At 33.2% G+C, this 12,698-nt stretch overlaps 1 protein-coding gene across 1 annotated transcript; it reads left to right on the plus strand.

Annotated features, from left to right (window-relative positions):
• Positions 1-4,967: 4,967 nt before the first annotated feature.
• On the plus strand, positions 4,968-7,753 carry LOC145103918 (uncharacterized). The gene is made up of 5 exons (XM_079041190.1): positions 4,968-5,309; positions 5,740-5,795; positions 6,360-6,441; positions 6,513-7,356; positions 7,448-7,753. The coding sequence occupies exons 3-5, from the start codon at positions 6,378-6,380 to the stop codon at positions 7,554-7,556; spliced, it is 1,017 nt and encodes a 338-aa protein (XP_078897316.1). The 5' UTR covers positions 4,968-5,309; positions 5,740-5,795; positions 6,360-6,377; the 3' UTR covers positions 7,557-7,753.
• The last annotated feature ends 4,945 nt before the right edge of the window (positions 7,754-12,698 follow it).

Below are 12,698 nucleotides of genomic sequence, written 5' to 3' on the forward strand. Positions count from 1 at the left end.
AGACGACAATGCCATAAGAATGCTTTATCTAAGCTAGTGGAAGAGTTAATACAGAATACATTATTTCCTAGATTATCTACAACAGATACAGTTTCATACACGCGATCACAAGGTAATGCTTTAAAATAAAGAACATTATTAAAGAAAGCATCAATACTACCATTATTATTATCAAAATAAAAGGTAAAACCTTGTTTATACAATGCATGAAAGGAAATAACATTTCTTGCCATTTCTGGCGAATAATAACATATATTCAAATCTAATGTAAACCCACTATTTAGCACTAAGGAATAAACTCCTATCTTGGTGACAGGTAAAGCTTTCCTGTTTCCCATGATCAAGTTTATCTTTCTCTGCTCCACATTCTCACTTCTTTTTAGTCCTTGCAAATCACAACGTATGTGAATACCACAACCTGTATCAAGGACCCAAGACTTAGAATGAGGCGAGTTATTAGACAATATAGTGTATATACCTGCATGGTTGGGTTTTACTTTCCCATCCTTCAAATCTTGCTGGTACTTTGGGCAGTTTCGCTTCCAGTGCGACTTTTCATGGCAATAGAAGCATTCAGCCTCATTAGGGTTAGCAGAAGGAGTGACAAAACCTTTCTTGGTTTTGCTTGAAGAGGAGCCTTCAAGGGTCTTACCCTTGGTACCCTTAGAAGGGTTCTTTCTCTTCTTCCCTTTTCCATGCCCGATTGCCAAGACATTGGCCGCAGTTGGAGTAGGAGTAGGAGTAGTAACAACCGACTTACCCTTTAGACCACTTTCGGCGGTCTTCAAGAGTCCTTGAAGTTTGCTGAGGGTGACTTCTTCCTTGTTCATGTGATATGTCATGCGGAATTGATCATAACACGATGGCAAGGAGTGCAAAATGATGTCTATTGCTAACTCCTCAGGGAAGTTCACATTCAGCTTCAGTAAACGGTCCACATACCTTTGCATTTTCTTCATGTGGCCCGTGATGGGTTCACCATCCTTCATTCGGGTTGTTATCATGGAGGAGATTATTTCATATCGCTCTTGACGAGCACTTTGATGGTAGCGGTCCATCAAGTCCTGGTGCATCTCAAAAGGATAATAGTCCTCATAGGACTTTTGGAGCTCGGCTGTCATGGTGGCCATCATGATGCATGCCACTTTTGTAGCATCTCTTTCATGTACCTCATATTCAGCAAGCTCTTCAGGTGTAGCAGTTGGCTCGGGTACCTTCAGATCCTTGTCGAGAACATATTCTTTGTTCTCATACCGAGTGACCATCCTAATGTTTCTGATCCAATCTGTAAAGTTGGACCCATCAAAGATGACTCTCCCACAAAGATTCATGAGAGAGAAGGAGCTAGTAGGGTTTGAGCCAGAAGCATTGTTATTGGAAGACATCTGAAAAGAAGAGGGAATAGATTAGATTAGATATAGAGATAGTCCTTAACAAAACACCCAAATGTAATATTAAGGCTAGGACCCAACACAATATTTTATAACTTAGAAGAGGGATGCCGTAATCTAAGCTATAAGATATTTGAAGGTAGGTGAATGACGATTCACCAATTTCCACCATGAAAAACGAAATATTTAATTAGGTTTTAATTGGTTTAGAAACTCCTAGATTCTTTGAGATTCATTGAAGTTTCTTCAATGGCATGTTTCAATCTCGAGTGTGCCCTTCAAGTTTTGTGACTGGGATGCCGAGGATCACAAAACAAGGTGTGAAGTAACCATGCAAATTACTTGGTACCCTTAATGTATTACCCCTCAATCGATGTTCCGGTTAACCACACACGCTCCATCGATACTATGATAAACATTAAGTCACCCTTTACCTACCTTGTTAAGTTCAAGTTAGTGTGCCAGTTAACCACACACGCTCCACTAACGACTTAAACAAAGTGTAAAGTGTAATTTCATGGATTAGCACCTTATTCACATTTTCCTAAAATAACTAAGATTGAGAATTCAATAAAGTTTAGTTACTTTAGTATTATCATTATACTTTTAATGAGAATTTATAAGTCATTGTCCTACCCGTTCGGCTAACGACCCTCCACCGATCAAGGAAGCGGTGGGTGAGAGTGGACACCCATTAAGTTGCCATTTTATAGGCAACAACCTTATACCCCTCTTATAGACCGACTTCGTGAATGAGGCGTACTAGCGGTAAGACGACTTGATCTTATACATATATAAATATTATTAAACTTATAATATTGTAAAGTATAAGGGTTGAATTTTAACTTTTAAAATTCTAGGGGTTGGAACTAAAGTTTTTAATATGACTTTACATGTTACAAAACTTGAGGGCAAGTTTTGTAAACTTTCAAAACTTTTCATTTCTCATAACTTATGAGTTAATGGTTATTAAAAATGAAGACTCTTCATTTCTTGTAACCTATGTGTTTTTTTAATGGTTATTTATAAATGTGACTTTTGGTTATCCATAACTTAAGAACTAGTTATGGACTCCATTAAAACACATAAAGATCAAGAATTAATCTAATCAATTATTAGCACATAATTTCTATGATCTTCTAAACTCATATGTTTATGAATGTTCATATCAAAAATTTCAAGAATCGTAAGTACATATACAAAACTTGAAATTTTGATACGAGCTTTTGAACAAAACTTCGATTTTCAAGTTTTTTTTTTTTTTTTTTTTTTGCATCAAGTATCAAATAAACAAACCAGGCTCTGATACCACTGATGGGTTTTGAGCATTCTAACACTCCTATGATGTACATGCAACCCTAGAAACTTTGGATCTATGTTTGACTAAGATACATGCAAATAATTATTTTTCCAAGGTTCTTATCCTAACTAGCATGGCATGGGATACTTGAATCAAATAAAACTAGTAGAATTACTTACCTTGTAGTAGTAGTTGATTGCTTGGAGTTTTAGAGCCTAGCACCAATAGTGTGGATGCCTCAAATGGAAATCACAAATCACCACAAACTTGGAAACTTGAGAGAATAGTCACAAACTTCTTGAAATCGGCCCTCTTGGTTTACACACATCAACTAGTGCTATTTCAAGAACCAAAGCCTCCTTTATATAGTGTGGTGGATTAGGGTTACATCCATGTAAACCCTAATACCCATGTCTTTTCATTTCCATGAGATCCATGGGTTAAAGCTCCATGGAGTATCCATGGACTTTCCATGCAAGCCTAGCCCATTCCAAATAAGCATTAGCCCACACTATATAAATACAAGAGCCCATATTTAATTAGTCATACTTTTGATCTCTAAATTAATTCTAAATTAATTATAGATCAACACTAATTAAATAATATGATTTTATATTAATATATTAGAACTTATAATATATTAATAAATCATAACTTATACTATTCTCAAAAGATTATCCGTAAATTGTTCGGGTGAAGTGCAGTCCAAATGGACCATGCCGGGTCGGGTCAAGTACATACCAAATATAGTTATGGACTTAGACACTATCTCCATCAGTTTCCAGGGCATCCTTATATGTTTGTATGTATGATTTATATGACAGCGGGCTAAGACCCTGGAGGGTTTCCAGGGCACTCGGAGTAAGACCCTGGAGGATTTCCAGGGCATCCCTATTTGTTTATATGTATGACTTGTGTAGTTGATATGGATTATGTGATTATGTGTGTAAGACCTTGGAGGGTTTCCATGGCTTCCATATATGTTGATATGCATGGCTTACGCGATTGATATGCTTATGTGATTATGTGGGGTATGCTCTGGGGAACTCACTAAGCTTCGTGCGTACAGTTTTGTTTATGGTTTCAGGTATCATTGTTTTGGAAAGGAAGGGCTCAGCTTGATCGCAGCGTACACACCCATGTTCTCCGCATTATGTGATTTTAGGGTGAACTCTGATAAATGTTTTTAATTAGCAATGTTTTGGAATACTTGGATTTAAAGATATCTGTGTTTTGACTATAATAAAAAAAATGAAATTTTTACCCTCGATTTTTGGGTTGTTACATATGCCATTTGATTCTCTATGAAATTCCATTTTCTATTCGTGTCATGAAAATGTGTCAGCCACGAATTTGACACGATACGATTACACGATGAGAAATAAGCTTTACCTCAATTTTCAAGATGTATTTGTGTCGTGTATTCGTGTCATGTCGTGTCTCTCACATATTCGTGTATTCATGTCTGGAATTGCCATGTCTACTTCTAGTATTACCTCATCTCGCATCCAGTCAAACAAAGGCTCATTAACTTGATTAACATAAATAAATATTGTAGTACCACTCGTATACCCATAATAAAAAATCTGATGTACTCCACTTCATCTTACAACTTTCTAATTTTCCTTGTCCTTCAGTCTTCATTACGAAAATGATTGATTTCAAGGGTTTCTAGGATTGTGTTCATTTTAGAAGATCATGAGTGTACTTTCCTTTCCAACTACATACGTTTCAAAAAGCAGAAGCATGTATGGTCAAGAATGGCAGTAACTAGGATTAGCAAAAAACGTTGGTTTTCAAAGCACTAGATGACGATGATTTCGCCTAATTAAATTTTCTTTTTCATTTAAATTTCAATCAATATGTCAAGTAAATGTCATGTCATGTTATGTAAGCAAAGAAAGGAACAAATCGGGAGTAAACAGTCATAAAGACAAAATGGAAACAAAAATGAGAATGTAACAACTTAATTGTCACGTTTTAAACTTTTATGGTTAAATAATGACATTTTTTAAAACTTCTATGGTAATATAATCATATTAGAGTTTCCATTTTCACTTGAATTGAAGCATAAAAAATAATATAGCATCGAATTTTCTTGAATATTTAATTAAATTTTCAACACAGTAACAATATCTTATAAGATTTATATTTTATATAATCATATAATGTTTAGATTTTTGATCAAATATTATTATTCTTTAGAAAGGAAAAAAAAAAACACTTGCCGGATATATGTAAGAAAGGAGTAATAATAACGACAGCTTCACGAGTTGTTCACATCCTATACTATTTTAGAAGCTCCACTCTCCCATCCGATTCAATCTCTGTTTTAAATGGCCAGTTTCTCCCTCACTTTTCCGGCAGCTTCTCCCATCTCCGGCAAACCTCACTGACTACTTTTTTGTCCTCCTGTCTCCTCTGTTCACCACAAGCGACAACACTCTGCAATTTTGTGAACAGTTCCTGTCAATCCAACATATAATTATATAAGCACACTTGAATTGTTTGAAACTACTGTAGATGATTATGATGACGACGATCAAGACGTTATCAAAAAGAAGCTATTGACAGAAGAGAAACTGTCGATCGCCTGGAAATTTTCAGAAAATTCATAGGTGAGCGTTTCTTAATTGAATTCGAAGATCCATAAGTAAAATACATAAAGTTACGACTGGTGAACAGATAAATTTACTCTGTTTCTGCTTTAACTTTTCGCTGTGTATGATTCAATGGCGCTGTGTCGTAGCTCTTGGTATTCTATACCTATACAATGAATGCGATGAAATTTAGATAAACTAAGAGTAATTAGGTTTTACAGAGTTGACTTCTTTGTATGTGGTTAGGATCCAATTGATTTTTTTTCCCTGTTTTCCTTTCAACACACATATATGCAATTCAAACACTATGAAATTCGTCTTTCTTCTTGTTTACCCTTTCGAGCGAAGTTTGGATCTATGATTATTTCGATTCTTTCCGTGTCTTTGTATTTTCTTTTCGCTTGAGTAATCTGTAATCGTATATTCGTATCTATTTTTTGTTTTGCAGTACGAATTGTTATATCTGAAGAACAATAGAGACACACGCGTTTGATTTTGTGTAAGGTAACGTACTGAATAATTTTAGTTTGTTTATTTATTCATGTTGGGATCTGCTTTGAATTTTATTAGTATTTGAATTTTGCTAGATCTTGTAAAGTACTGTTTCGTTTGGTTGCATACACCCAAACCCTATGTTTTGGGGTTTTCTATTAGTTTTTTATTTGAGTTAAAAAAAAAAAAACATAAAAAAAAAGGTTGTAAGAGAAAGTATTCAATTCAAGTATATTATCAGTTTTTTATTTGAGTTCTGTTTTAGCTGTTCAATCCAATTCAATTAATTAATTAATTAATTAAATGTTTGTAGTCTTCAACTTAAATTTGAATTTTGTTGAATGTTCAAATTTTTTTGGTAAGCTACGTAAATCCTTATCATGTTTTTTTTATGTATATTAGTAGTGACTTAATCTTTATTATAATGGTTTGGTAAGTCAAGTGAATATAATATCATGTTTGTCGTTGTATAGTTTGTTTTTTAGCATATAATTTGTTTGTCACCTATTATTTTATATATAAATTCAACCTCACACTTTATTTGACATATGGCATTATATCTGATAATAATAATAGGTGGCTTCTCCTCTTGCAATGAAGGTGAATTCATGTCTTGCAAGTTCTCCGGACCTTTCTGAAGCACATGAAATGAATTCTGGTAAAAAAAATTATTATTCCATCTCACCATCTCATTTTATATGAATCTGACATCATTTTTTTTTGTCACAGATGAATTAAAGACAACCATGAAAGAGAGTGATAAAAAATATACAAATCCCTTTTTATCTGATCAAGAGAATGATAAACTCAACTTATGGAACAATAAAGAACATGAAGATTCAATCAATGAAGACAATTTCACCACTAATCTTGAAGATGAAAATTTCAAAAAGGCCAAAGAGATGTACATCGATAAAAGGGTGACAGAGTTCATGGCATGTTATGATGAAGAGAGTGGTTTCCATGTTGTTAAGGATATCTGTGTGGATAACGGACTATCTCACGATGAAAAGATTGAAATCGACAAGAAAGATCATGAGTTATCATGCGAACATGATACTGATACTGTTACTGTTAATGGAGATAAACATGATGACACGGGCAAAGATTGTTACAAGAACACCGATTTATGTTCTGTAACCAAAGATGAACTAGATACCGACTTTCCTATCCAGAAACATAGTACTGAAGACATGATTGAAGGAAACTTTGATAAAGATATTTCTAGTCAAAATACATCACAAGGAAAAGATGATACAAAAGAATGTGGAAACAAGGAAAAAGTTGAGAATGTGTCTGAAGATGATAATGATTTGAAATCTTTTGTGGAATCTAATGTTATCCAGACCACTGAAAATTGTATTCATGAGGTTTTGTCAGACACACAGAGTGCACCTAACCACGACATGGCTTCATCTAATATCATGGCGGCTAACCAGTTGCAACGTGGTGGTGGTGGGGAGACAAGTTTTTCATTGGCGGGCCCGGTTTCGGGGCAGATAACATATTGTGGTAGCATATCTCATCGATCGGATAGCAGCAATACTAGCGTCAGATCCTTTGCCTTTCCCATGTAAGCTTGCTGACACTGGCACTCTGACACTGCTAATATTGATACTGATACTGATATTGAAATGTGTAATTATGTTTGTTTGTGTTTGTAGACTACAGACGGAGTGGAATAGTAGTCCTGTAAGGATGGTAAAAGTGGAGCGGAGAGGGTCACGGAAGCATCGGGGATGGAGGCAGGCGCTTATGTGCTGTAAATTCTAATTAAGAGTATTTGATTTTAATTATAAGTGGTTGGTTTAGTATACAGGATCAAAATCTTAGACTAGTTTTGGTAAATATATACAAAAGCCACATGGATTAGTGGTTTTAGGGATGTTGTTCATGTTTGTGGTTTGTGTTTAGTTATTTTGACGACCGGAAATTATCATTTAATTTATTTGTGAGATTGTTTTTTTGTATTCTCTTTGTGAAAATTGATAGGAGGTAGGTAGTCGGTTGACTATGGTCTATCGACTAATCGGTTGAGGCGGAGATTAATCAGATATCTTAAATAACCATAAAAAAAATCATATTATAACATTTAACATTGATTACAATGAGGGGGAGATAGAGAGACACATGTGAGAGGGATGATGTTGTTTGAAACCATGTTGCGGTTAGGTGCAAATAGGGGTGTGCAGAATTAACCGATCCTATTGGAACTAACCAATCCAATTATGAACCGACCGATTGGATTGGATATTCAATTACAAATATATCCAATTGGATTTGATCGGTTATTGGATCACCCTGAGAATCCAATGGATAACCGAACTCATCTAATTTTAATCCAATAAATATCCAATATTATTATCCACATTTGATTAATATTATAAATTATTCAATGGAAAAATACAGAAAAACACAACCATTTATCTACCAGCATTCAGAAAAACTCTTATATTTTATTTATATGCAGAAAAACCCTGACATTTTCAGTTATCTTTCAGATTTACCTAAATATCCATTTTTTTAAGAAGTTATCAGGTTGTTTTCTGACATAACATTTATCTTGTTCGGTTTTAGGTTAACATAGAGAAAAAATAAACAATGTCACTTATATTTGCTTGAGTAAATGGTCGTTGAGTAAATTATGTATTTCTCACGTTTTATTTTAGAAAAGAGGCAACTTCGTTTATTTATCTTTCCTTGTTAACCTAAAAACAAAAATATAAATGTTATGTCACAAAACAACCGGTAATTTCTTTAAAAAACTGAACATTTTGGGTTAATATGAATGATAATTAAAAATGTAAGAGTTTTTCTGCATATAAAAAAAATATAAGGGTTTTCCTGAATGCTGGTAGATAAATGGTTGTGCTTTTATGTATTTTTCTCATTATTCAATAAGAAAATAAGTTGAAGACTTGAAGTTAATGTTATTTTGTTAGTCTTATTTAACGTAATTGTGTGCAGTTTTATTTTTAGTTCTCATAATTATATTTGGTTATTCGATAGAAAAGGATTAGAATTGGTTAGATACGGATAATCAATGGATTAACCCAATCAAAAATATCCAATGGATAAAATCGGTCCAATCCAGCATCCAATTGGATTGGTTCGATTCAGTTCGGTTTTATATACTGAATTAGATTGGATCGGTTGACAAAATCCAACATCTAATGGATGATTGGATTTGATCGGTTCCATCAAAATCTAATGGATTTGAACCGATGAACACCCTAAGGTGCAAACACAAACAAACATTTACATGATGTTCGGATTGAGCTTTCTGACCCGCTAACCTAGACACGGCATGATTGTCACTCCTAGTTCATGGCGAAATTTAGTAATTGCTGCAAAACTCTTCTTTTTATACAAAATTGTTTATACTATTGTGAATATCATAATATTTTATCAAAATTTTAATAGTTTTTATTGTGTGGATATTCAAAAATCATTTTCACATAAAAAAATGAGCTTCAAAGTGCGGAAATGTAGTGTTAGATTGAACAAGATTTTCCAAAAAATAATTGGTGTAAAAAAAGTGTACAAAAAGTATTAAAAAAAGAAAAAAAAAAGTAAAGAAAAGAAAACCTTGATTAAATGAACAAATTCTACATCAAATAGTGAATTTTACGGTGACCATTTTGTGAAACTTGAGGCATTGGGAAAACTCTTGCGGATAATTAAGCGGATATGAGCCTATGATCATCCCTAATTCAAAAACTAAATTCTTGTTTGTTTGCCTCTACCCGTAGGGGTGCATTACCGGTTAAAAGTTAAAAGAAAACAATTTTCTAAAAATCGGGTTGATTTTTAGTCGGTTTCTTTTTATAATGGTTTCGGTTGAAACCTTTGTTTTTAATAAGGTTGTAGAAAACGTTAGACGTTAGCTAGTCGATAGACTGGGGTCTAGGGATTAATCGGCTAGGCGGGGATTAATCGGGGACCATTAATTATTAAGAAAATTATTCAAAATTTATAAATCTAACTTTAATCGTAAGAATATAAATAAATAAGCATAAAAGTTTAATAATAAATTGTAACAAGAACAACAATTTATCATCCAATTAATAAGAAAAGTTATTCAAATTTTAACCCAATTGATAAGAAAAGTTATTCAAATTTTAATATATCTTAAGAAAAGAAGTAAATTTGGGTATTTGTATATTTGAAAACATTGAAATTTTGAAAATTTTGTAGAAAAACATTAAAATTTAATTTTTAAATTTAATTTTTATATATTAGTTGAACATTGAAATACTATGAACTTTTGAAATTTTAAAAAATTTGGTTTAATATTTAAAAAGTTAAAAATTTGAAATTTTGGCCGATTAGACCGCCTAGGACCGATTAGAACGGTCTAGCTCCGACTTTGACCCCCTTTGACTAAAACCGATTAAGCCAACCGATTAGCCTTAATCGTATTCGGTTGAAGACCGCCTAACGATTAATCTCTGATTAATCGGTCGCCTAGACCGATTTTTACAACACTGGTTTTTAGTTATGAGTATATTGGTTTTTTAAAACGTAGAAGAAGGAAAAAAAAAAAAAAACTAACAAGTGTTTTTAGTAATACTATTCGAAAAAAAAAGTGATCATATGTGACAAAATCCCTTTCATGTTTAGAATCGGTTCCAAAGTCAAATAATAGCCCCACAAAAACCAATTTGATTGATTTATGATTAATTTATAATTGTCATTCTTCTAATTGATAACCGTAATTCTTAGGTCTTAAAGTATCTTTTCTAGTAAATTTCCTTGAATCTTTCTTAATGTCTATTGTCTAATTTAACAATTCAGCTGTCAATTTTTCTAAGTAATTATATTATTCTGACTCAATAAAATAAAATAAAAACAAATTTTGAAATCATCTATGTGGTTTGTAAAAATTATATGTTTGGTCTCAAATATTTTTTTGCATTCGGATGCTCTATAGGTTTTGATTTTGTTGTGTAACATTAGTTCGTATCAGACAAGAAAAGACCATATTCCCCTTATACTTCTTTCCTTTTTTTTTTTTCTTATTATTTATTAAATATAGAAAATAAATTAAATGATTTATGGATATGTGGCCCACCCCTAAAATAAAGCGTGGATCTTCCTCTCCTTTCATATTTTCCTCTCTACTTTCTTCAAAGCTGACGACATAACTTCACCCTCGCCGGCAACCATTCCTGATCCGGCGACTGCATTCTAGACCTGATATTTTTCTCTCCTATTTTCTTCTGTAAACTCAATCGTCGGATCAGAAGGGTTATTTGATTTCCATGTTTGATGTTAGATGTTTTTGTGTGGAACACATATTTATTGTTTAATGTTTGATTTTTGTGGTTTTGATTTGTTTATGATTTTCGTTTTTGGTTGTTTCTAGAATTTGAAGTACGAACACAAGTGGTGGGTTCCGGAGGTGAACGATGGTGGTTGTCGAAGGCAAAAAAGGTGGTGGTTTCCGGTTCCTTTGGCAAGATGGTGGTAGTGGTAACGGATCCTACTTATTCATAATCCACTTAATTTATTTTCTATATTTAATAGATAATAATAAAAAACAAACAAAACAAAAGTATAAGAGCAATATGGTCTTTTCATGTCCGCAAGGAAACAAACACACAACAAAATCGAAACCTAGGAACCGTCCGAATGAAAAAAAAAAAAAAAAAACGTTTTGAACCAAATGTGCTATTTTTGCAAACCACATAGACAATTTCGGTAATTTGTTCAATAAAATATAAAAATAAACAAACAGTATATAATAAGAACCAAATTTGTAATTTTATCCTAATAAAATTGTAAGTTATGGCTAAATTCTATAAAAATGGTTTGGTTTTTTTTCGTTTTAACAATACTTTTTTGTAGTTTAAGTGTTTGACTACTAAGTTTTTACTTTTTTAATATTTTATGTTTTTCTATTAATGAGTGGTAAAACACGTAATTTTTTTTAAGGTTAAAGATGATGTTTTTTAAAAGAAATAAAATATCAAGGTGAGGTCCTAACTTGCCACGCTTGCCGAAGCGAATGACTCTCTTTCAAGATGAGACTCTCAACATTACTTTCTCGTCCACCTTGAAGGTCTTCGGTCTGTGCTTTTGATCTGAATATTTCTTTAGCCTTTCATGTGCTACACGCAAGCGATCACGAGCTATCTTCACTTTATCCTCAGTAATTTGCACAATCTCCAACCTCGCAAACTGTTTCTCCCCCGACTCCAACCAACACATAGGAGTGTGACATTTCCTCCTATAGAGCATCTTGTAAGGTGCCATGTCAATACTGGAATGATAGGTGTTGTTGTAGGTAAACTTCACCAGAGGTAAATGAGTATCCCAACTACTACCATATTCGATAACACAAGCTTACTACATGTCCTCGAGAGTCTGTATGGTCCTATCGCTCTTCCCATTCTGGGGATGATACGTTGTGCTCAAATGCACTCTCGTACCTAACTGTGACATCCCCAAATTTCACGGTCAGAAAAAACCAATTTAATTTATGTTTATAAAATAAAATTAGAGTAATCCTTTGATTAAAAGAGTTGCAGAATTTGTTCCCAAAACAAAATATGATAAAAATTTATCAAAACATTTCTTAAAGAAATGTATTTTCATTATATAACAAAATCACGGGATGTCATGTTCCGATACAGACCAAAAGCATAAACAGTACTAAATAGACCTTACAACAGTTATTTACAACTACTGGTCAATATCCAAAATATCTTGATAAGTCATCCAACTTATGCACTGGTGCCACTACCTGTAATAAAGAGAAAAACTGAGTGGGTCAGGGTTGGGGTCTGGTGAGCATATAGGGTTTTCAACCCACAATAATATAATTATAATATTCAATCATCAAACAATCAACCCAATTACTCATCCCCATTATTTCATTTAATTCTTAAGAATGTACCCTAAGAATCAATC

The sequence above is a fragment of the Lactuca virosa genome, chromosome 4 (assembly GCF_052849685.1).
Source record: "Lactuca virosa cultivar CGN04683 chromosome 4, Lactuca_virosa_CGN04683_v6, whole genome shotgun sequence".
NCBI lineage: Eukaryota > Viridiplantae > Streptophyta > Magnoliopsida > Asterales > Asteraceae > Lactuca > Lactuca virosa.

What these genes read in the sequence shown, in the direction of transcription:
- LOC145103918 (XM_079041190.1), top strand. Translation starts at nt 6,378, where the DNA reads ATGAAGGTGAATTCATGTCTTGCAAGTTCTCCGGACCTTTCTGAAGCA. An exon ending in AGCACATGAAATGAATTCTG is followed by an intron (nt 6,442 to 6,512) that starts GTAAAAAAAATT and finishes TTTTTGTCACAG; the next exon opens with ATGAATTAAAGACAACCATG. An exon ending in AGATCCTTTGCCTTTCCCAT is followed by an intron (nt 7,357 to 7,447) that starts GTAAGCTTGCTG and finishes TTGTGTTTGTAG; the next exon opens with ACTACAGACGGAGTGGAATA.